This window comes from Eurosta solidaginis, chromosome 4, assembly GCF_040869045.1.
Source record: "Eurosta solidaginis isolate ZX-2024a chromosome 4, ASM4086904v1, whole genome shotgun sequence".
In the NCBI taxonomy this organism is placed as follows: Eukaryota; Metazoa; Arthropoda; class Insecta; order Diptera; family Tephritidae; genus Eurosta; species Eurosta solidaginis.
The window spans coordinates 177,036,873-177,063,030 of record NC_090322.1 but is presented as its reverse complement, the minus strand read 5'-3'; the positions used below and the strand labels follow the sequence as shown (position 1 = coordinate 177,063,030).

The 26,158-nt window shown below is 37.4% G+C and overlaps 2 protein-coding genes across 13 annotated transcripts in view; one reads left to right on the top strand and one right to left on the bottom strand.

The window, feature by feature from the left end:
• Positions 1-26,158, top strand: part of LOC137250708 (uncharacterized) — a 201,602-nt gene that overhangs the window by 40,122 nt on the left and 135,322 nt on the right. The window contains exons 6-7 of one of the 3 annotated variants that reach the window (XR_010953050.1): positions 20,658-20,834; positions 20,895-21,034. The gene's annotated coding sequence lies outside the window, so the exon portion shown is untranslated. Of the gene's footprint in view, positions 1-20,657; positions 20,835-20,894; positions 21,043-26,158 lie in introns of all 3 variants that reach the window. The other 2 variants (XR_010953049.1, XR_010953051.1) reach the window with 2 other exon arrangements.
• Hexo2 (Hexosaminidase 2) lies at positions 103-26,012 on the bottom strand. Of its 10 annotated transcripts, none has more exons than XM_067783956.1 (7): positions 25,670-26,012; positions 13,677-13,807; positions 7,076-7,476; positions 6,898-6,991; positions 1,824-2,042; positions 405-1,210; positions 103-342 (listed from the first exon to the last, which is right to left on the bottom strand). In XM_067783956.1, the coding sequence occupies exons 2-7, from the start codon at positions 13,754-13,756 to the stop codon at positions 161-163; spliced, it is 1,782 nt and encodes a 593-aa protein (XP_067640057.1). In that variant the 5' UTR covers positions 13,757-13,807; positions 25,670-26,012; the 3' UTR covers positions 103-160. The 10 variants fall into 10 exon arrangements, with proteins under 10 accessions (XP_067640057.1, XP_067640062.1, XP_067640061.1 ...); XM_067783961.1 differs by having other exon boundaries at positions 13,677-13,800; XM_067783960.1 differs by having other exon boundaries at positions 25,705-26,012.

Below are 26,158 nucleotides of genomic sequence, written 5' to 3'. Positions count from 1 at the left end.
AATTCGCCTTGCTCAAGATATTTCTTTTCAAGATTTTCTTTCCTGCAGCGTCAGCCGAGGAATATGCCCAAAACAAAGTTCCAATTTAAAAAGCGTTAAGAGGAATGTGTGTATTTAGTATATTTTTTCCATATTTGTAATTAAAAATGTATAACAATAACTATAAACACTTGCCCTCATTCAAGACACACCACTTTGGTATCACAGCATCTGCTTTAATACCACGCGATAAAAGCCGATCTCGATAACGGAAGAAACGTGCCTGCACCAAAAGACTGGACAATTTAGGATTCGCCCACAAACGTTCGGCTGCAGCACCAGCACGTGGCCAAATGCGAGACTCTGAGTTAAAAAAAAATAAATGGTTAAAAAAATTATTATATTTTTTTTCTATGCAAACTTACCAACAGAACTTTGATCCACATATTCGCTCCACATGCATACTTCACCACCCAAAACCAAGGGATGTACATCCATGCGATTATCATAAACTGTTCTCCAATTGTAAAAACTTGTACGCCCCCAAAAGCCATGATCCAAATACCAGGCATTCTTTGTTGATACTATAATCCGATATCCTTTGAGCAACAAATCATTATTTAATGTTTTATCCGACTCCACCCAGGTTTGTACGATATAGCGTTCTTTGGGCAAGTGATCAGCTATGATCTCGGGATCGGTCAAATGACTTGACCATATTATAACGGATTTGGGTTCTGTTATTCGTGGATATTGACGTTGTGTTACATTGTCCCACGAATCTAAATTCTTCTGATGGAACTCTGACCAAACTTTATAAAAACTGCGCATACTCAAATCAAAACCAGTTTCTGTCATACGTCGTGTTATTTCCGCTGTACTATTCCAACAGGGTATGAATACCTCATCGCCACCTACATGAATTGTTTCTTCGGGGGCGTTCACTTCTGCAAGGTCTTCATAAATTTCTTTCATAATGCCATACATATTTTCGTTAAATGGATTTAATTGCCCACATGGAGGTTGTATGCAATAGGAACGCCATGGTTGCTGATTAAGACACACAGCCATATTGCCAAGTCCGGACAAGGTACCCCATTGCCAACCATTACCCGCATGTGATGGTCCATCGATTTCGATAATTATGCGTATGCCGCGTAGGCGTGCGTACCGTACTATATTGTTGGTGTCGGTGCGTGAATAAACCATGTCGGATCGATAAGCGCCAAATCTAAAGAAGAAGAAGGGGATGGAAGCAAAGAACAAGTAATTAGTATGTTGTTGCTGTTGTAGCGATAAAGACACTCCACGAAGGTTTTGGGGTCCTTTACCGGATAGAGATCCGGTACATTCTGGTAAAAAGTACCATTAAGATACAACTCGACCATCTCGGGAATGATTTAATATGACCACATTGAACATTCAGGGCCATCACACCCCCACCGCCTAGTTCCATGAGGAACTTGGGGTCGCCAGAGCCTCTATTGCTAAAGAAGCAGGATTCGCCACGGGTAGGCGAGGTTGACAATTGGTCTGGAGAAGAAATACATTACGCTGGCGACCCATCGACCTCTTGCAATAGGCATACCTGCCACGGGTATATTCTAAGCCCTATAAACCGCTGAGGGTAATTGGTGTAATTATAATTGATATGGTGTTGTCCTTCAAATGGGAGTGTTGTCCTTCATATTCAGTGAATGAAAATTTAAGCAAGGATTAATTGGGAGCGAGAGTGAGAGTAGAGGCAAGATGGGGACTGGTAGTGGTCACGGAAGTGTAAGAAATAGAGATAGGGAGTGGGAGTGGAAGTAGGAGTGAGAGTGGTAGTGTTTTTGTATACTCACTGTTGCATTTCAGGAACTCGAGTTATCTCTAAGGGAAAACTTTGACTATCCACAACATGCCAATGAAGTACGTTCATCTTTGAGGCAGCCATCGCATCCAACGTTCTACTAATAAGCTTTAAGGGTATATAATTACGAGCAGTATCCAATAGTAAACCACGATGAGGGTAAATGGGTGCATCGCGAACTCGCGCAGCTCTTACCATTAGCAGGCCATTGCTAAATTTAATAAAATAAATAAAATAAAATAAACACAAAGATAAAAAACATTTAAAGAGGATAAAGAATCTTTAAAAACTTCCTTTATATAAGTTGATCCATGGCGGAACGATACAAGGTGGCAGCATGGTGGCATACCTACAAATATAAATAAAAATTTCATGTACTTTGTGTTTGTAAATTCGATGGACCAATGTCAAAATCGTATTGCGCCTGAAGTTCATGTATCAAATCAAATAAAAAAAGTTTATAATCAGCTGTCCCGTGCTGCCACCTTGTATTGTTGCGCCTTGAGTTGGTCACAACACGCGGGAAATGTTGACCATGATACAAAAAAGAAGGTAGTTCCACTCAATTTTTTTTTTGACGTATTTGGGGATTTTTGAAGTTTCATATGTTTGTTGTTTTGCCAGAAGCGTTGCCATATCGTTACTGTTTAAGGCGAAATTTTGGTTTACGAAATGGTCATCTGAGAGAATAATAATATGCTTTAGCACGATTTATGTGCATACATGTCGATTGAGAATACAGTAAAACATGCAATTTTATTGAAAAATAGTGGATAACGACTCATACATTGGTTCATGATTCATATCTTTATGGCAGCTTGACCCCTAGACAGAAAAAAAAATACACGAAAACTCCTGCTGTTCTAGCATGGCCCTATTATCATGCCCCTACAGTGGATATTTCTCAAGACATGTTGAGAAAAATTGTACCTCCAAAGTCTGCACATCTATGTCAATGCTAAAAGGGCACAGAATGTGTATAGGCGGAGCTGCCCCAAGGTGACCCCTGGTACAATGGGTAAAAACTCTCATATCTAGTGGCAAACCTGCAGAGCTACAAGGTAATGTTCTCCCTAAAAAATGGTTTAACAACTCCCTCCTAAAGCGCAACGCTTGAATTATACAATAAATAAAAAAATAAAAAATGTGGACTTGTAGCCAATTTATCAAGAAATTACTTACTTACTTAATTGGCGCTTAACCGTCTAAACGGTTATGGCCGTCCAACAAGGCGCGCCAGTCGCTCCTTCGCTCCGTCAACCGGCGCCAATTGGTCACACCAAGGGAGTTTAAATCGTTTTCCACCTGGTCCTTCCAATGGAGTGGGGGCCGCCCTCTACCTCTGCTTCCATCGGCGGGTTCCGATAGAAACACTTTGTTGGCCGGAGCATCATCTTTCATTCGCATAACATGGACTAGCCAGCGCAGCCGCTGCGTTTTAATTCGCTGGACTATGTTGATGTCTGCGTATAGCTCGTACAGTTCATCATTAAATCTTCTTCGGTACTCGCCATCGCTAACGCGTAGAGGTCCATAAATCTTTCGAAGAACTTTTCTCTCGAACACTCCCAAAGCCGCTTCATCTGCTGTTGTCATGGTCCATGCTTCTGCCCCATATAGCAGGACGGGTACGATAAGTGACTTGTAGAGTATGATTTTCGTTCGCCGAGAGAGGACTTTACTTTTCAATTGCCTACCTAGTCCAATGTAGCATTTATTGGCAAGATTGATTCTTCGCTGGATTTCAGTGCTGATGTTGTTGCTAGTGTTGATGCTGGTTCCCAAATAAACGAAGTCTTTTACTATTTCGAAATTATGGCTGCTAACAGTAGCGTGGTTGCCAAGGCGCGTATGCGCTGACTCTTTGCTGGATGACAGCAGGAACTTCGTTTTGTCCTCATTCACCAGCAAACCCATCTTTACCGCTTCTTTTTCCAGTTTGGAGTAAGCAGAACTAACAGCGCGGGTGTTTAGGCCGATGATATCAATGTCAGCAGCATATGCCAGTAATTGCACGCTTTTATAGTATATTGTTCCAGTGCGGTTAAGTTCTGCAGCTAGTATAATTTACTCCAGCATCAAATTAAAGAAATCGCGAAATCGCCGTTCGAAACTAAACGAGGTTTCAGACAGGGTGACCCCCTAACCCTGTCTGAAACCTCGTTTAGTTTCGAACGGATCGGAGAGGTCCTTCCCAATTCTCACTGAGCTGATGATGGCGTTGCTCAACGTCATTTTGCACAGCCGTATAAGTTTTGCGGGGAAACCAAATTCAGACATAGCGGCATATAGGCAGCTCCTTTTCGTGCTGTCGAAGGCGGCTTTAAAGTCGACGAAGAGGTGATGTGTGTCGATTCTCTTTTCACGGGTTTTTTCCAAGATTTGGCGCATTGCGAAAATCTGGTCGATGGTAGATTTACCAGGTCTGAAGCCGCACTGATAAGGTCCAATCAGCCGGTTCACGGTGGGCTTCAATCTTTCCCACAATACACTTATATGCGATATTAAGACGGCTGATTCCACGATAATTGGTGCATTTTGCAGTATCCCCCTTCTTGGGGCTGGGCAAAGAACACTTAGATTCCAACCGTCGGGCATGCACTCGTCCGCCCATATTTTGCTAAGAAGCTGCTGCAAGCGCCTTACAAACTCCTCGCCGCCGTATTCGAATAGCTTCGCAGGCAATCCATTAGCGCACACGGCCTTGTTGTTTTTCAATCTGGTTATTGCTATTCTAACTTCGTCATAATCGGGCGGGGGGACATATATTCCATCATCATCGATTGCGGGATCGGGTTCTTCATCTCTGCGCGGTGAATTGCTGCCTCCATTGGCGTTAAAGTCGCCAAGCACGACTTTTATATCATGACGGGGGCAGCGGTCGTATGTGCGTTCTAATTGTTCATAAAAAGTGTCTTTCACCTCATCGTCTTTTTCCTCTGTCGGCGCATGGGCGCAGATTAATGATATATTAAAAAATTTTGCTTTTATTCGGATAGCGGCGAGACGATCGTCCACAGGCGTGAACGCCAGCACTTGGCGACAAAGTCTCTCTCCCACCACGAATCCGACGCCGAAACTGCGCTTATTCGTATGGCCACTCCAATAGATGTCACAATTTTTGATCTTCTTTCTTCCTTGCTTCGTCCAACGCATTTCTTGGATGGCGGTGATGTCAGATTTTGCTTTGACGAGGACATCAACCAGCCGGGCATCTGCACCAATCCCATTCAGGGAGCGGACATTCCAGGTGCATGCCCTCAATTCATTGTCCTTCAAACGTTTGCCATGGTCGTCATCAATAGAGAGTGTATTTATCCGAGGCTTGTTGTTATATTTCTTTGGAGTATGCTTTTACGTGGCGGGTCCCAAGCCCAGCGCACAACCCGCTCAGCGGGGGTGAAAATATTACTTGCACGTTTATATAGCGAGCCGCTTGCTCCAAGACAGACGCCCGCTTGCAGCCGCACCTAGAGGTGTACAGACGCTGCCGATGAGATCTCCCCCGGCTAGCCCTTAAACCGATTATGTTAGAGCGGCCTAGCCAGGTTGTCGCCTTCTCACATTAGCTCACCGCTAAACGGATGTTTAGCGGCTACCCAGAGGATACATGGCCGCAAGCGACCGGCAGTAGTGAGCTGCTTGAACCGCATGCAAAAGAATCGCTCTGGCCATTCCCAGGTGAATGGAGGTCAGAAGCTTTCCCCACTTTCGTGGACTTCTACACACGGCTCCATCCTCCAACTATGCTATTTTGAACAAATAAATAAATATAAGAATTTTCACTTAGGAATTACTTAAATTACTAATCAAAGTTGCAATTACCATTTTGTAGGCACTGCTAAAAAATTGAAAATAAAATGATAAAAAAATTTTAAGGACTACTTTTATATAAATGGACCAAAAAATAGAAGGCAATTTTTCCTTTAATACAGACATAGTCTTGTTGAATTTTGACTAAAAAACTTTAACAATAGCTCTTGTAAAAGAATTTTGGGATTTGAAATTATAAAGGTAGAGCGCGTGCTTAAATTTTAAATAATCAATTAGTTAATCCCAAGTACATGGTTTGGCTTAAATTGAAAGATTGCGACCCACCTTTATAGTTTTAAATCCCAAAATTCTATGCTATTGTTGAAAGTTTTTTATTCAAAATTCAACAAGACTATGTCTGTATTAAAGGAAAAATTGCCTTTTATTTTTTGGTCCATTTATTTAAAGGTAGTCCTTAAAATTTTTTTATCATCTTTTTATTTTATATTTTTCTTAAAATATCTCGGTTCCCTGAATTAAGTATAATGTTTCAAGTTTCTACCTTAATGAGAGGCTATTTTATATTGGATAGCAATGTTTTACAGCTATGAATAAATTTTTAAAACATTTTTTCTTAATTTTTGAATTTCAATAGAACACTAAGCACAAAGCCTAAGTCTCTAGCTCAAAGGGAAGTTACCTAAAAGTTGATCGCAAAATATTCGAATTCGGACAAGTTTTTTTAAGTATGTCTGCGACAACTGACGACAGTTTTCCCCTCATGTTGCGAACTCAACCAAAGGAAGTTGGCGTATTCGCACAATTAAGATTAAGCTACATATAAGGCGAATCTATAAAGTGGTGGCCATGGCGAATCCGTACCAGGTGGTGGCAAGACGAATTCAACCAATTCGCCGCATACAACGCCTTGTACTACAATATGTCAGCTAATCGAAATCAATGAAAATTTTCTTTTCACTTGACATTCATCCGCACGGCGAATTGGTTGAATTCGCTTTGCCACCACCTGGTATAGATTCGCCTTGTGGTATGCATTCGCTTGCAAAGAACTCACCCCAGTTCGTCGTGTAGAAGAATGTCAAAACAAAAGAAATTTAACATTGATTTCGATTAACTGACATATTAAAGTACAAGGCGCTGTATGAATAATAATCAAGAAGAAGCAATCAGCTGATGGGATAAAACCACCTGGGACTGAATTCGCTTTTGCTACGTACGACAACCTGCCCCGAACCCGTTTCCCTAATTTACTTTGACCGAACTCAAAACTTAGAAATATATATCTTACTTACTCTTTGCTACCGGTAATAAGATTGCTTAGCGTCTCCAACGCATGTCTAGCACCGTAGACAGTCTGAGCTTTGACTTCAACAAAGGTAGCCATATCTAAATAAAAAATGGAACATTGAAAATTCAAAATCTAACTTCATACATACATACATATCTATGTAATGTATATGTTCAACTCACCTGTTGTTCGTAAGCTCAGCGTGTAGGTCTCATTCGTACCCCAATCCAACACCAAACTATTAGAGCTGACTCTCGTTTTGACGAGCACCTCTTTGCTATTAGGCAGTGAACAGTTTCTTACACAGTCTTTCAATATGTTGCTTACAAATATTCGATTTGATTCACGTACATATTGCGTACTTGCTGCATCCGGTGCTACTACATTAAATCTCACTTTCCACGGATCGAAACGTATTCGTTCGTTTGATATGCTGCATTCCACAGTGGGTATCGGCCAAATTGCACCATATTTGCCACATGATAGTCGACAATCATTTTGACTTTCGAAACGCTTCACATCTCCTATATTTGCAGCGTTGTCGATAAGGCAGGAATCTGTAGAATCGCAAATCCATTGTGGGCTTTTTTGTGGTAAAAAAGGGAATACAATTATTTGATTATGTGCAAAACACGACTGGCTTATACATAAGTAAAAAAGTCGTTTCCCAGTTTTCCAAGTAATCACAAGCTATAAATGCATTTTGATGCACTGAATCTGAACCCCTAAAAACAAACGGGAAAAAATGTCTGGCAATTGAGCATTTTTTGAGGTTAGAGCCGAATCGAAACCCGATGAGGCTAATTATGACAAAATTCATACAAATACATGTGCTGCATTACTAGATTAGATAATATTTTAGGCGTACCTGTTTAATTTATCACTTTTAATTTTTTGAAGAGCTGCCTTTGGAATAGTGCTGTTGTTTACAATGTATTAATCGGCTATTCGACTAGTCGAGTAGCAGTGGCGTAGTGAGGTTTTCTTGCACCGGGGACAAATATTTTTAGGGAGCGACAAGTCCAGATGAACTGTACTACTGACCGAGTTAAACTCACGAATAGCGCGATTAATGGGGGCATTATTTGCATATTGGTTCTAAAGTTATCAACATAGATAGGATAAAAATTCCGGAGGAATTGAACATTAACATGAATCTTTTCCAACAAATATGGGCAGTTACTGAACCCATTAATAATATATACGTGAAGGATAAGCAATGTATGGATCTACGACTTTCAAGAGAATTCAAACTTAAGAACATAAGACGAGCCGAATAAGAAGGGATGGGTTCCGAGAAGTTTAACGGCCGAAGGACGTATTTAAGAAAAACTTTCTCTCAATAGCTGCAAGATTACTTGTTATTCAAATAAAAGCAGCATATGCTAAATGAGACCTGATAAAAGAGGTATAGAGCAGTTTGATCATATAGGGGTCTGTAAATTTCGAGCTATTGCGTCTAACAAAACCAAGCATGGATTATGACTTAGAAGTTGTGTAATTTATATGGTTGTTATAGGGAAATTTTGTATCAAAGATTACGCCAAGGTTCTTAATCTCACTAGCGCATTGAAGATCACAATTAGATATACTGGCTCGTAGTCATAGTCGAAATAAAATAGTCTGGCGGATCTTCACATCACTAAATAAATGCACAACAACAAAAACATTAAAGCAAGCTGCATAAACATATTAATCATCATTTACCAAATACATACAAGGCAACGAAGAGATAACTCACACACAGATGTAATCATCAGCCGAAGTAGTACTCACATATACACACGCATATGGCTATGCGAGAGGCTATTAACTACAAATACAGACACATATAGCTGGTAACCAAGTAGGACATTTCAGAAGAACAAAAGTCTAGACATTTGGAGAAATATGTGGACAAGGCAACAGAGAGTATAAAAGCAGCACAAGCTGAGTAGTCAGTAGGTAGGTAGGTAGGTTGAACTGGCCGGTCCATGAGGACCTCACAAAGACTGATTGAGTCCGTAGTGTTACCAGAAGTTTGTTTTAACGACCAAACTGAAAAACCCTATCAAAAACCAGGACCTATGTTATAAAATAACTCCGTCCTCTTGGCAAATACTAGAAGCTTCCTAGGACTTAAGCCACTTGCTGCTTCTAGATCTGACAGCTGTATCACTCTTAATAGCTGGAGTCTTAGCCTGGCAAGTGCAGGGCACGAGCACAGAACGTGCTCGATCGTTTCCTCCTCCAACCCGCACTTCCTACATCTGCTATCACTGACCAAGCCTAGTTTAAAGGCATGTGACGCCAGAAGGCAGTGTCCAGTCAGAATACCCGTCATGAGTCTACAGTCCTCTCTTTTTAATGATAGGAGCAACTGTGTTAGTCTAAGGTTGTAAGATCTACCCATAATCTTCGACACTTTACGTCAGTAGTCAGTAATCAGTTTTGATTTAAGCACGCTATTGGTTGTGAAGTATAAGTGTTATTGTGAAGTACTTTCAAAGTAGTCTAACAAAGACCGTTTTGCATGTTATGTCACTTTAAGGGTAGGTGGCGTGCACGTCTTAGTGAAAAGAGGTAAATCCGTCTTTTTATGATGAAACCTAAGGCCACATTCCTATGCTTACCTTCTACTTTGTCCCTGCCATGATTTCACTCATCACAAAAGGGAGGTAATCTGAAATCAGTATCTTCTCTCGAACTACTGTAATAGCAACGTTAAACTTTTAGCTGTGTGGTAAGATTTTTCATAAATTTTTCTCTTATTTTGTAGGACATGCGAAACACGTGCAAAAAACAGTACTGAGTATATATGTATGTAAAAAATCATTAATGAAACTTAGATCAGGCCGGACCATACATCTATACTGGGTTCCAGGTTACTAAGGGACAGAAGGTAATGAAAAGGCTGATGAATTGACAATGAATGGTGCTGCACTCGATTAGATGACGGTAGTTGTCTAAATCCGCTTTGAAGAAATCGAAAGGAGAGGGGAGTTGCGTATCCATCAAGACGGAAAGGCGTGGAAAGAGGCGCGAGCATGCCATATCTTACAATATGATACCTACAAAGTTGCTCACATCTCTAAAGGGAGAAGTGTTAAGGCTGATGAAGGGCATAATAACTTGTCCAGCCTTCTGACGTCACATGCTTATAAATAAAAGTAACCGGAAATGCGGGCTGTAGGAAGAAACGATTGAGCACGTGTTGTGTTCGTGTCCTGCGCACGCGATGGCGACAGAGTTACCAGATTTCGAGGCAGCAATTAGGCTAGGTAATGGAAAAGTTCCAGTATTTGCCAGGTTCTTTCTCCTTGTTTTATAACATATGTACATAAGTCCTGGTACCTAATTGGGGTTTTTCGCTTTGGTTGTCAAACAAGTTCTGATAACAGTATGGGATGAATGTGTCCATATATGTGAGGTCTTTATTGACTCAGCTGTTGGCCTAACACATAAAAGCCTCATAACTTATTTTAGAGAAGGCGGGCTAGGCCCACAGATAATGCTAAGGCTGTTCATCCTTCTCAAGAAAGGACTCTGACTCAAATCATCATATCTGATCCTGGCGTAGGCGGGGCGAAAGCCGAAACTGTATTATGCTTATATAAATGGGTAAATCCCGTTTTGCAATTACAAGTAAAGTGTTGCTTCTACTCAGCATAGTAACCAAAAAAACCTGTTCTAAACGAACTGCCGCTAATGTCATTTCTTTCATATAAGCAAACATAGAAACTTTATGATTTACTGTTGTTCTGCTGGCTCGAGGTCTTAATAAAACGCAATTGTTTTTTATACCAACATAATTAAAAACATACAATTAATTGTTAGTTTACCCTGAAGATGGTTACCTTGGAGCAGAGCTGTAAAAAGATTGAATCAATTGAGTATGCATTCTCTCAGCATTCTTTTAAAAATTTGTGATTTATTGGTTGCATATTATAAATTTCCATTCCTGAATGGCTCAAAATACCTTAACTCAAATCTAAAGTGTGTGTGTTATTGAATGGTAAAATATAATTCAATATAGGGTGGGAATGTAGGAACCATTCCCAATCTTTAATGAATGTAAACTTGAAATGAATGCACCCCTTTTTTCCATTCAGTACCAAATACTTTTTCCCCAGGGTTCTTTTTTTGTATACTTTCATTGTCATCAGATATGTTAAATCAAAAAAAAAAATAACAATTATCAATACAAATAATAGCCCCTTCTAATTATTCAAGTAGTTTAATATTTTCAAATTCATGAGCCTAACACCGGCTTATAATAATTGAATATTCAATCATTATTTTTGAAAAGAAAGGAAAATTTACTGGCATACTGCGATTTTAACTTTTCGAAAACCGCCACATAATCATCATCAGTCAATTTCGAATGTTATCAAAGGCTGCACTGATATTCGAACCGCGAATCACACGGTGAAACTGCAGTTGCCTTAAATCATCGAAATATGCCAGTAAATGTTTCTTTCTTTTCAGTTTCTCTTTAATCTTCGCAAAGACAATATATTGCTCTCTTTCTATATGTCAAAATGGTTCTATATGTCCTACTTATTTTGCTATTGTAGTAAATTGGATATTGTAAATGAACACATTGTGCATTGACCAAATAGAGTAAATTGTGGATATTTTTTGCCGATAATATAATAAAAACAGATACTTGAGTTTAAGTCGTTTAAATTTAAATACATCAAAGTACATAGGTCTATCGGCGATTTCGTTGGAGCTTCCTAATTCCGATAAATATATGTCTAATTCCATGGCATCGTCCTACAGCGAATCAGACTTTTTCTATTCACCTGAGTCACCTTCCCAGTTTTCCTTAATATGTGCCACGAAAAAAAAAAATGTTTCATTGGGAGAAACTCTTCAGTGGTTATTAATTTCCCTCCCGACAAAGAGATTAACTGGCTCCATCGGATTACAGTTTTTTACAGCTGATGTTTTGACAGTGTTTGACGGAATATAAATATAGGACCCGAGTGATTGAGAAGGACCATTAGTCTCTCAGCCTATTTGCATGGCATTTGTAGGTTGAATTCTATCTTACTTGAGCAGATTGGTATTCAAAGTTAATTTTCTTTGCTATCAACAAAGCTACAACTACCTATAGAGCCTACTTTAAATGACTGTAATTACAAACTATTGTGTTTAGAATATTTTTCTTAGAAAATAGATAAAAATAGTATATTGCTGTTGCAATTTGGAAACTCACAAACCATTATCTATACAGTATTTGACCATAAACCGCTAGGAAGAATATCTATATGAAGGAAAGTAAGAGCTTTTATAATATATATCTTTCAATTGTTTAATCAACAATTGAGGACGTTCAAATGTAGATTAGTACTTTTTCCTGCAAGCCTTTTATATGCTACATTGGCAACACTTATTTAGAACGATGATAATTTTCGGAACAGGGATGTTGAAATCTTTGTCATTTGCTTTTTTATTATTAAATTTTTAAGAAAATTTCAATAAGAATACTTTTCCAGTTAACTTCTTTGTGCTTTATTACCATTTAAATATCGAAAAAAACTGGTCATTACGAACAATAATTAAATTTGTGTGTAGATATTTTGAAGTGGCTTTAATTCAATGCAACCATGTGATATTTGAGCGGGTTTTGTGCATGTACGACATTTTTCATAACTGATTGGTACTAGAAAAGTGTGTGCACACTCAGCAAAGGCTGCATTCATTTGAATGCTTATTCTGTGTTAAAAAATGTTTGTGTTTCATTCAATTACTTCATTCTTTCTTCGAATGAGTTCCAGAGTGCATTCTTTTTTTCCCACTACTGAATGAAGAATGGGTTGACTTTTAAGCCACATTCCTTAACAAGGAATGAAAGAATGAAGAAACAGCATTCTTAAATCAATGATTTAAAATTTCAAATGATTGCACACTTTTACAGCTCTGCCGTGGAGTAACCGAAATATATGGGTATAAAAAACAATTGCGTTTTATTAAGACCTCGAGCCAGCAGAAAAACAGTAAATTATATACAACAAAGGAAAAATAATGTTCTATATGAAAGTATAAATAAATGAAGCAGAAGGCAAGTGGGAAAAAGTTGTATAGCAGCAAGACGTGGTGATGGTCGGATGCGTTTGTAAACAGTCCCATCATGGCAGGAGTGCGGGCTCAAATTCCATTCTCGGGAGAAAAGGCTTTGAAAAGATTTATAAGGCATAATCGAAACAGCTGTCGCTTTGTCCGTACTGATGTCGTGTTGTTTAAATTTTTCCCGAATTTTTAATAATTACTCGATAGCGTCTATAGATTTGTATTCTGTGTACATTAACCTGGGTCGATTTGTATGGACGAAAGTTAACCGATTTCGCGCCATCGATATTTCGATAGGATTTGGGGTCAGGAAAAAAAGTTCCACTACGCATACCCAAACAAAAAAATTTTCGAGCCTGCGAAAAAAAATGGCGACAGTGTAAATTTTTCGACCAAAACACTCCCCAAACCCAAAAAATATTTTTTTTTTTTTTTCAAAAAACTGTTGTAAAAACGTTGGCGATAACACTTCAGAAAATATTTTTGGGTTTTGGGGAGTGTTTTGGTCGAAAAATTTACCCTTGCGCCATTATTTTTATGCGTAGTGGAACTTTTTTTCCTGAGCCCATATCCTATCGAAAAATCGATGGCGCGATATCGGTTAATAAATCGACCCAGTCTAGTGCACATTCTACTGAGTGTTAAATTAACAAATAAAGTCACTAAATTCCAAAACTTACTGACTAAATAAATTCGAAAATGTATTATATTTTAAATCATACAAACCTTTCGCTTTGTGTTTGAACCGTGGCAACTAGGAACAATAGAACAACTGCGAACTCGAACAAATTATTTAAAATGGACATTGTTATTTATGCCGGAGTGTGTAATTATTTTCCGTAATACTTTGCTAAAAACTATAAATGTTACACTTTGATGTTTTAGTATTTTTCAGTTAAAAATCATTAAAAAAATATTCGTGGTTTTCAAAGTTTGATACTTTTAACAGGCTTATCTACCTTTACTTGTATATAGCTCTCTTTTATAGCACATATGTATAATTAAAAAAAATGTTACGTAGACACACCGGTACCCATCGTTTCCGGTGGTACGGATATGTTTACGTGCAATTTGTTTGTTTTTAATAAAATAATGTGCTTACTGTATAATAATAATATGTATTAATAATAATAATAATGTAGTAATAATATGTAGTCCTGCACCGGGTCTATTAGTCAGTGTTTGAAGCTAGAAATGGGTGAAATGACCTGGAAAGAGTTAAATATTTTCAAGCTAATTCAAAATCACTAAAAAAGCGCTAAGCATTTTTATGTATACGCATTTCAAAATCGATTTTGTATTTGACATAACTATGTTGATATGTATGTATTAAGCCGGCTTGAGGTCCGTGGATCATAAATTAAAACACAAGTTTTATTTATTTTGTTCCGAATACATTTCGATTACACATGCTAATCGTCTTCAGATCACCAACTTCAAACTCTCTCAATGCCTTTAATAAAAACATACAATTTACAACGGAACTCGAAGACGAAGGTAAATTACCTTACCTTGACTCAATTGTTATCCGAGATGGAAATGAATTGAAGTTAAAGTGGTATAAGAAACATATATCTTATGGACGAACAGTTAATTTTTACTCCTAAGATCTAAGTACGATGATAATCAATACAGCAATGGGCTGTATATTAAGAATGTTAAAAATATTAGATGACACTTACCACACAGAAATTAAAGAAAAAGAAAAAGTACTTTTAGAAAAGAATAGTTTTCCTGATAAAATCATAAAAACGCTATTAAGAAAATGCACATTGGAAAATACTGAAGATAAAGCCGTTAAACCAAAAATATTCAAATCAGTAGTGTATGTACCCAATTTGTAAGAGCGCTTAGCGAAGTCGAATTTCTATAATAGAGAAGATGTAAAAATAGCCCATAAGCCGATAAAGACATTAAAATATATTTTTGATACAACTAAGTCAAAAATATCACACACCGACTGACTACAAATACCGAAACCATACCAATAAGCAAAGAACAGCTCTGATAGCTATCATCCGGTGGCAAAATCCTGAGCCAGATAAACAATTTTGCATGTAAATGCAACAACAACGATTTGAGCCAGATAAATCCAGATAGAAGTCTGGTTCAATTTGTGAACCAGATAATTTGTTAATTACTTCTTTTTAGGTTGGCACCGCGGCCTTTAATATACCTACTTTTGCAAAAATAGATGTCGCTGCTTAGCCTTTCGCTGTATGAGTTAAATGAAAAACAGCGGCGACATCTGCCTATCACATTTCACGTGTGCGAAAATTTCACGACATCTGCTTCTCAAGCCTCTCAATGATCCAGAGCATTCCCGTGAGAATTGAGCGTGAGCCGGAGCTGTAAAACTCACTGAAAGACGGCAAATGACACACTAGTGACGTTCCAATGACGCGTGAACCAGATACGGATAGAAATTTAACATGCAAATGCATGCAACAACAACGTTGTGATCCTGATATTTATCTGGTTGAATTTCTGATCCGTATAGCAGTTCTGTTCGTTTCGTTTTCGTAGATTTTCTGACAGCTAACCACTTTTGAGTTGGTAGCACTCATGGCTCAACTATATGGTTGGCTCAACTCTACAGCAACAACGTACTTTTGTTCAGATTGTCAAAATCAGCGTGTTGGTGTTAGACGAATGGAATGGAATGAAAAAAAACTTAGGAGCTTTTATGTGTAGTAAGAAAATGTTGTCAATAGGGGGACTCATGTAACCGTATAAATGCCTTATAAAGTGTGTAAACGTATAAATTTATCTAGTTTACGCACGAGCTGTCAAATTTTGTATGAAAAACCATTTACACAATTTGTATAAATTTACGCGCACATTTCATTGCGTAAACGCGATAAACTCAAAGGAATGCAACCCTGCAGACATTACAGCAGGCATTTTCATCAGAAATCTCCAACATCAGCAAGTAAAGGTGTTTTAGTTTTGATTTTTCACTTAATCTTGGCATTTTTTAATTTGTATAACAATCAAAAAAATTTTGTTTGGCAATAATACAGCTGATAAACAATCAAGTTTATCAAGAGTATTACTAGGTGCGTTCATATAACAGCGTGTGTAAATGGATATAATTTTACACCTTATAAGTTTATATGCTTTCATGAGTCCCCCTAATGTGTTGATTTCTTTTTGCCATCTCCTTCTGACAATCCCCACCCCAGTGATATGAAAACAAGTAAGGAAGGTTAAGTTCGGGTGTAACCGAACATTACATACTCAGTTGAGAGCTATGGTGACAACATAAGGGAAAATAACCATGTAGGAAAATGAACCGAGGGAAACCCTGGAATGTGTTTGTATGACATGTGTATCAAATGAAAGGCATTAAAGAGTATTTTATGAGGGAGTGGGCCATAGTTCTATAGGTGGACGCCATTTAGGGATATAGCCATAAAGGTGGATCAGGGGTGACCCTAGAATTTGTTTGTACAATATGGGCATCAAAAGAAAGGTGATAATGAGTATTTTAAAAGGGCGTGGACCTAAGTTCTATAGATGGACGCCTTTTCGAGATATCGCCGTAAAGATGGACCAGGGGTGACTCTAGAATGCGTTTGTACGATATGGGTATCAAATGAAAGGTGTTAATGAGTATTTTAAAAGGGAGTAATCCTTAGTTCCATAGGTGGACGCCGTTTCGAGATATCGCCATAAAGGTGGACCAGGGGTGACCCTAGAATTTGTTTGTACAATATGGGCATCAAACGAAAGGTGTTAATGAGTATTTTAAAAGGGCGTGGACCTAAGTTCTATAGATGGATGCCTTTTCGAGATATCGCCGTAAAGATGGACCAGGGGTGACTCTAGAATGCGTTTGCACAATATGGGCATCAAACGAAAGGTGTTAATGAGTATTTTAAAAGGGAGTTGGCCTTAGTTCTATAGGTGGACGCCGTTTCGAGATATCGTCATAAAGGTGGACCAGGGGTGACTCTAGAATGCGTTTGTACGATATGGGTATCAAATGAAAGGTGTTAATGAGTATTTTAAAAGGGAGTAATCCTTAGTTCCATAGGTGGACGCCGTTTCGAGATATCGCCATAAAGGTGGACCAGGGGTGACCCTAGAATTTGTTTGTACAATATGGGCATCAAACGAATGGTGTTAATGAGTATTTTAAAAGGGAGTGGGCCTTAGTTCTATAGGTGGTCGCCTTTTCGAAATATCGCCAAAAATGTGGACCAGGGGTGACTCTAGAATGCGTTTGTACGATATGGATATCAAATTAAAGGTATTAATGAGTATTTTAAAAGGGAGTAATCCTTAGTTCCATAGGTGGACGCCGTTTCGAGTATCGCCATAAAGGTGGACCAGGGGTGACCCTAGAATTTGTTTGTACGATATGGGTATCAAAAGAAAGGTGTTAATGAGTATTTTAAAAGGGAGTAATCCTTAGTTCCGTAGGTGGACGCCGTTTCGAGATATCGCCATAAAGGTGGACCAGGGGTGACCCTAGAATTTGTTTGTACAATATGGGTATCAAAAGAAAGGTGTTAATGAGTATTTTAAAAGGGTGCGGGGCTTAGTTCTATAGGTGGACACCTTTTCGGAATATCGCCACAAAGGTGGACCAGGGGTGACTCTAGAATGTGTTTGTACGATATGGGTATCAAATTAAAGGTATTAATGAGGGTTGTAAAAGGGAGTGGTGGTTGTTGTATAGGTGGTCGCATTTTCGAGATATCGCCATAAAGGTGGACCAGGGGTGACCCTAGAATTTGTTTGTACAATATGGGCATCAAAAGAAAGGTGATAATGAGTATTTTAAAAGGGAGTATTCCTTAGTTCCATAGGTGGACGCCGTTTCGAGATATCGCCATAAAGGTGGAGCAGGGGTGACCCTAGAATTTGTTTGTACAATATGGGTATCAAAAGAAAGGTGTTAATGAGTATTTTAAAAGGGTGTGGGGCTTAGTTCTATAGGTTGACGCCTTTTCGAGATATCGCCATAAAGGTGGACCAGGGGTGACTCTAGAATGAGTTTGTACGATTTGGGTATCAAATTAAAGGTATTAATGAGAGTTTTAAAAGGGAGTGGTGGTAGTTGTATATGTGAAGGCGTTTTCCAGATATCGACCAAAATGTGGACTAGGGTGACCCAGAACATTATCGGTTGGATACCGCTAATTTATTTATATATGTAATACCTGGCAAGATTTTAAGGGTGTTTTATTTCGCCCTGCAGAACGTTTTCATTTTCTTCTACTTAATATGGTAGGTGTCACAACCATTTTATAAAGTTTTTTCTAAAGTTATATTTCGCGTCAATAAAACAATCCAATTACCTTACCATGTTTCATCCCTTTTTTCGTATTTGGTATAGAATTATGGCATTTTTTTCATTTTTCGCAATTTTCGATATCGAAAAAGTGGGCGTGGTCATAGTCGGATTTCGTTCATTTTTCATACCAAGGTAAAGTGGGTTCAGATAAGTACGTGAACTGAGTTTAGTAAAGATATATCGATTTTTGCTCAAGTTATCGTGTTAACGGCCATGCGGAAGGACAGACGGACGACTGTGTATAAAAACTGGGCGTGGCATAAACCGATTTCGCCCATTTTCACAGAAAACAGTTAGCGCCATAAAATCTATGCCCCTACCAAATTTCAAAAGGATTGGTTAATTTTTGTTCGATTTATGGCATTAAAAGTATCCTAGACAAATTAAATGAAAAAGGGCGGAGCCACGACCATTTTTAAATTTTCTTTTATTTTTGTATTTTGTTGCACCATATCATTACTGGAGTTGAATCTTGACATAATTTACTTATATACTGTAAAGATATTAAATTTTTTGTTAAAATTTTACTTTAAAAAAATTTTTTTTTTAAAAGTGGGCGTGGTCCTTCTCTGATTTTGCTAATTTTTATTAAGCGAACATGCAGTAATAAGAGTAACGTTCCTGCCAAATTTCATCATGATATCTTCAACGACTGCCAAATTACAGCTTGCAAAAGTTTTAAATTACCTTCTTTAAAAAGTGGGCGGTGCCACGCCCATTGTCCAAAATTTTACTAATTTTATATTTTGCGTCATAAGTTCAACTCATCTACCAAGTTTCGTCGCTTTATCGGTCTTTTGTAATGAATTATCGCACTTTTTCGGTTTTTCGAAATTTTCGATATCGAAAAAGTGGGCGTGGTTATAGTCCGATATCGTTCATTTTAAATAGCGATCTGAGATGAGTGCTCAGGAACCTACATACCAAATTTCATCAAGATACCTCAAAATTTACTCAAGTTATCGTGTTAACGGACGGACGGACGGACATGGCTCAATCAAATTTTTTTTCGATCCTGATTATTTTGATATATGGAACTCTATATCTATCTCGATTCCTTTATATATGTACAACCAACCGTTATCCAATCAAACTTAATATACTCTGTGAGCTCTGCTCAACTGAGTATAAAAAAAAACAAAACCAGAGCTGATGAGATGAGCCAACCATATAGTTGCGCCATGGTAGCACTGAAATAAATGTGTGTACATATGTGCCATATTTAAAAGTAAAAACACGGAAAGAGTAAACAACTTGAATAAAATGTAAGGAAAATAAATAGTTTGTTTACGTGCGAAACTATTTAAATGTTAAAAATTCCATCAGTATCTTCAATTTTTGTGTACGTTTCTTCTTATTTTCAACAAAACAGATGTCTTATATTAGTACTACCGGCTCTCATAAAGTTGATCCAGATCGCTGCAATGAGATTTGATCGTCAGCCAGAGCTCGATAAGTCAAAGGGACGCTCCTACTGTATAACGAATACTCACTCTCCCAACTTCGATTCAACAACGATCTTCACACAAGAAGACAATTACCGAAAGAGATTCACACTGGAAATGCTTCATATTATAAACACACCGGCAAATTATACTTGTGAATTACAAATCGGACATCGAAAATTACTCCCACACTTACATACATTTAATAACGAGCAGATAAGCAGTGAAGACGTGATATCTCATGTACATATGTAGCTAATTAATGTTTAAAGTACTTTTATTTAAAATATTTGTTTGAAATGTTGTTTTACGTAATTTATATTATATTATATTATTTTTTGTGCTTTTATGTTTGTTATAGTTCCTCTGAAGACAATTACCGTGTGTAATCGAAATATTTTGGGAATAAATTAAATAGAACTTGCGTTTTAATTTATGATTATGAACGGACCTCAAGCCAGCTTAAAACGTACTTAAAAAAATAAAAATAAATAAATGTAAAGCGCGATAACCTCCGAAGAGATCTAAGGCCGAGCTTCTCTTCCAATTTGCGTCGTGCTCCTCTTGATTTTTCCCTACAAATTGGCCGGACGGGACCTACATGTTTTATGCCGACTCCGAACGGCATCTGCAAGGCAGATGAGTTGTCACTGAGAGCTTTTCATGGCAGAAATACAATCGGAGCGCTTGCCAGACACTGCCGAGGGCGACCCCGCTTAGAAAAATTTTCTTCTAATTGAAAAATCTTATTTCTAAAATTTTGATGTTGCTTTGCTCGGGAGTTGAACCCAGGGCATACGGTGTGATAGGCGGAGCACGCTACCATCACACCACGGTGGCCGCCAAACATACTTACAAAGTAAAAAGATAGCCAAATAACCACTTTATTACTATGTTTAACTAACTCAACTCACCTACTATTTAAGAAGTTCAAAATATTCATATTTATATTTTCAGAGCTTACAACATTTATGCTTTTACTATATCGTCGGCCGAAGGGAAAATAGCCTATCTTAAATGATGGTTGAATAAGAATCTATCTCAGAATTTGTTTAAAGATTACTACAGCTCAATATGTTTTTAAAGAAAGTCAGTAAAAATTCAAAACCAAGCACATTCCATAACGAAATTCTGGTAAGTGAAATTTCCATTCCATTTAGCACACACTTGCTTCTAAAGGGCTATTTACAACAGCTTTGCAGTAGATCACTAAAGGAAAGATATCTTAAATGACGCTTGGTGAATTTCCACAATTTGCATCTATATCAGAACATTAAAGAACGATTAACTTAAAGAGCTTTAAAACAATTTATGTTGAAGATACCATCCTCAATGTATGTATGTATGTATATAAAATATCTAAAAAAAAGGTATGCGTAAAAACTGGGCACGAAAAGCTACACTTTAGGCAAAACTAGTGGCAACTGCTCAAAAATTGATGAACTAGTGAAAATGGATACACTATAAAAATGTCTCATTTTGCATCACTAATGCTTTGTTTATACTGGGTCAAACTTGGCCATATTAATGAAAACGGCTTGTCAAACAACGACAAATGCGTTTTCCGTCCGTTTTGACTACATGGTGTCAATTGAATTGACCAATAAGTGAAAACGACAATTTCCCTATGGTATTGCTAATTTGACATTAAAATTTCATTTGCTAAAATGTTGAGAATTATTCCCTTATAATGTTAAAGCGTGTGAAATAACAGGAAATAATGAAACGGGCTATTATAGTATGTCTAGGAATTCGTCCTACTTTCACTACATTCAATACATACATACTCACATGCAGCCAAATATTAATACCCAAAATAGCCACTTGAGCTCAGCATCCGGCCACCAATCCAAAACACCATACAGTAGAATTGGACCTACAATGCCTGCACGACATGACTCTGGCTGATTCGTGAAATTCAAAATGAGTTACATTTTGACGGCGAGTCAGCATGTACACATCTTGCAAAATTCCCCTAAACAGTCCAGATATTACACCGGAAATATTTTAGAAGTCATCTTGGTTTTGGGCCCCCCTAGTTCCATGACGATTTTGGTCTTGTCTTGAATTGATCCCGAAAAAGTCTTGACATTATTATAAAAAGAACCCGAAATTATTACAAATATAACTTGGCAACGGTTCCGATATAGTCCTGAAACTATCTGAAAAAAGAACGAAAAACCCCCAGAAATACTTCCGAAATAGTCCCAAAAACTATCCCCAGTTGATCCCGAAGCAGGCTTGAAATTATCCCAAAAAGATCCCGAACTTAACCATGCCCAAAGCTTAAAAAACTATTTTTAAGCTCACATGTAAATGTATGTATTCCGCCATACTGAGGCCCATTATAGGTTTTCCAACATTATCTATATACAATGGCAGTTGGTCACCTCCAATGACAACTAGTAGTCAAAGGTCCGCCACTGTACGTAGCAACAAAACCTGTCTAACCAATGCACCAATACTTCGAGAAAAAATTTACTTAAACCAAACAATCGTAAATGCATTGGAGTAAAGTAATGGGCAACAGTAAAAGGAAAAAGAAAGATCACAAGTGCAGACCAATTTATGGTGGGATTGTTAATTAGGTCAAACTCGTAATCTTTCTTATAGGGTAAACTCTATACGCTGGCAATTGGTGCCCCAAATGGCATGACTACATGTTAAAGTTGCCAGTCTCTTATATCAAAGAACCGAAACTGTGATGAATATCTTTTATTTCTGCTCGGTATATAATACATCACGTACAAGTCCTTTTGCCTGCATTAAGATAAAAAATATACCTCCGAACACTCCTTCAAACACTTAAAAGAACAGGAATGCAGGGTCCGTATTTATCCGGTTCGATATTTTAATATACTAAAATAAATATAAATGTGATCACAACACTAAACTGCAGCTAACTGCCAAAAAAATATGTGAAATCAAGCGTTAAAAGAAGCAAAATGTCAATACATAAACATTTCTAATTCTGATAAGAACTACATGTCGATAACAGAAGATATGCTCCGAGTTTATCTAAAACTAACCACAATTGCAGCACATTCTTTGACTTATTCTATACCATTTATCAGCTTGTGCACAAAATAATTTGTTTATCTTTTTTTGTGCCCTCAATGTGTCGGTGTGTGAAATGTGTATACCTTTTTATACCTTTCATGAGAATTAAATGATCAGGATGAAGAGCTGAGTTGATTTAGCCATGTCCGTTTATCTGTTTGTAGACTCAGAGAAAAACGCCGTTTTAGATTCCAGCACCACCGGACTTAATTCAAGCTTTTCATGTTCTTACTTTTTATACTCAGCGTGCTTTGCACACAGAGTGTATTAACTTTGATTGGATATCGGTTGGTTGTACAGGTATAAAGGAATCGAGATAGATATAGACTTCCATATATCAAAATCATCAGTATCGAAAAAAAAATTTGATTGAGCCATATCCGTCCGTCCGTCCGTTAGCACGACAACTTGAGAAAATATTGAGATATATTCACCAAATTTGGCACTAGCTTATCTGGACCCAGAATAGATTGGTATTGAAAATGAGCGAAATCGGATGATAACCACGCCCACTTTTTAAATATATAAAATTTTGGAAAACACAAAAAACCTGATAATTTAGTAAAAAAAATACACCTAGAATGTTGAAATTTGGCATGTGGACTGATATTGAGACTCTTGATAAACATTTCGAAAAAATGTTTGAAATTGGCGTGGCACCGCCCACTTGTAATAAAATCGTTAATCGAATCGTTAAACCTATCGTAACAAAATTCCGCAGGGAGGTTGCCTTTACTATAAGGAATGCTTTGAAGAAAAATCAACGAAATCGGTAAGGACCACGCCCACTTTTATATAAAAGATTTTTAAAAGGGTCGTGGACGAATAAAATAAGCTATATCTTTGCAAAAAAGAACTTTGTGTCAATAGAATTTTACTTTCTAAATTGAATTTTAACATTAAATTGGAAAACACTAAAATTTTTGACTAAGCAATTTTCTATGTTTCGGGTGCCATAACTCGAAGAAAAATTTACATATCGTAACAAAATTGGGTACACGTATTTTCCTTATAGCAGGAAATATTTCTAGTAAAAATGGACGGGTCTTTAACCGACCACGGAAACTTAGATATAAAACAAGTTTAAAAGGGTCGTAGACTAGAATAATAAGCTATAGCATAGCAAAAATAGTTTCAATGATATTTCACTTATCATGTTTTATTGTAAGAGGAAATGGGGAGACATTTTTTTAAACGGGCGGTGCCACGTGTTATATATAAAAGTAATTTGTCTGAAATGAAATGTACAATTGAAGCTCACGCTTAGTATATAATGTTCGGTTACATCCGAACTTAGACACCTTTACTAGTGTGTTCTTTTTCTCAAAACAATAATATTGTTCTTGAACTGACAACCATGTTCTTGAAAAGAGAACGGCTGGTCATAAAATAAGTACAATGTTCTTAAATTAAGTTCAAGAAAAAAGGAACGGTATAATTTGTGTACACTACAATGTTAAATACAACATTTGGCATAAGCTATCAAGCAGTTGTAGTGACCCAGCGGCTATGATGTTGCGTTTGCGATCGTGTGGCGCGAGTTCGATCACCGTTTTTGAATGCGAAGTTTTTTAAAACAATTTTTTTATCTTCTATTTTTTAACTCTTTTTTTGCGTTCAGTTCCATTCACATATGCAAAGGTAATTCTCAAACTTGTTATGAAATGTTTTAAATATATATTCAGATTGCATCATCAAATACGAACTTCCCAATAAGAAAAATATATGAAAAAATGCATATTATGCGATATGAGATATCCTGATAAAATTTGGCTAGCAGGTATATTTAGGTGTCCGATTAGACATTTGTCGGAACCGGTCGGATCGGACCACTATAGAATATATCCCTCATACAATTTATCAGATTGAAGCTTCAAATATCACCAAATGCTTACTTATATAGCATATATTGTTGTCTGAAATAATCATAGAGATCGTTGGTATATATATTATATACCCCATATAAACTGTCATTTTTGCCCCTTTTTAACGACTAGAAGCTTCAAATTTCATCAAATACTTACGTTTACGTCATAGATTGTTGAAATACGTGATTCGTAGTCATAGTTTTTACATGCAGACCACAAAAAACGTGAAACCTTGCATCCTCACACAAAGTACCTACATATTTTTTTATTTTATATTTATCTTAAAAATCATGTACATCTGTTCACTATATATGTATTTCATATCTTATACAGCCGGTTATTTGGATATTACGAATGGGATAAGTTAATTGTTCAGCCCCATTCATGAAAGGTCTTCTGCAAAGCCCATCTTTACTTGTTGTTATTGTCGTTGTAGTACCTACTATGGCAGCCAGTTCTATGTACCGGAGCAGGTAGGGGATTTTCCCGGCAAATTGCAGTAATTTCTGCGTAACCCCATTTAATTTGTTGCGTCTCTTCCATAACTTGTCATCCTCAGTGCAAATCCTTGCAGCGAAACTGCTCTATGCCCTTTTGCTCCGGGAAGTTGTTGCGTGTGCCAAAACAAATCTTTATAACTTTTGGCGACTGGTTATACAGAGGAAATATCTGGAGACGAGTAGTAAGACGTTTCGGAGATAATGACCAAAATTGGGGATCAAAATCTGAACGTGCATCATGCATGATTCAAGGGACTCTTCACTACGACGTGACTGTTTCTCATTTTGGTTCCTTATTAGTCCCTGGATTATATTTCTACTTGTTTCCCCGTTTCGCTGGAGCACTCGATGCGCTTGTAGATCCTGACAAGATCAATATACTCGCCCCTACGCACTTCGTCATCATTATTAAAAGTTTTTACGCTCGTCCTTTGTTTCATAATTATAGCTTCAACACAAATATATCTAACGCAACACTGAACAAATTTGTAACTGTAATTCTCATAGATTTGCAACTGTCGTGCTTATTTTCTTTTCACACCTTTTACAAAATGAAGTCAACAAAAAGCAATTTACTAATCAACAGAATCATTTAAAAATTGCATTCAGCCTAATAAATATATCATAAAACATAAAATTTGCATTGTTGATCACTTTTTAATCTGTTGATCACCTTTTTGTGATACTCAATTATTTAATGTCAAATATAAATGTGCAATCAGAGCACGGATTAAGCACGCGATTCTAAATAACGATTCAAATTCTTAGTTAAATGCACGATCGGCACGAATAGAAATTCGCAGTTATTCACTTATTCGCCACTACTGTATCCACGCGTTCGATCATTCAATTTTCAATGCAATTCGAACCGCTGCAAAAGCCCAACTAAAGCATTATAGTGGGCAATCTGTAAGTCCAGCTCACGCGGCTGGTATATATGTACATATGTATGTCTTTATACATATATATGTATACATATATTTGGGTGTCCGTCATTTTCCAAAGCTTTGTTTTTTGCTAACGTATCAAA

Coding starts and splice junctions, on each gene's coding strand:
- Hexo2 (XM_067783956.1), bottom strand. CDS start 13,756: ATGTCCATTTTAAATAATTTGTTCGAGTTCGCAGTTGTTCTATTGTTC. Junction 2,043..6,897: donor CTTATTACCGGTAGCAAAGA/GTAAGTAAGATA, acceptor TATTAAATTTAG/CAATGGCCTGCTAATGGTAA. Junction 1,211..1,823: donor CGAGTTCCTGAAATGCAACA/GTGAGTATACAA, acceptor CTTCTTCTTTAG/ATTTGGCGCTTATCGATCCG.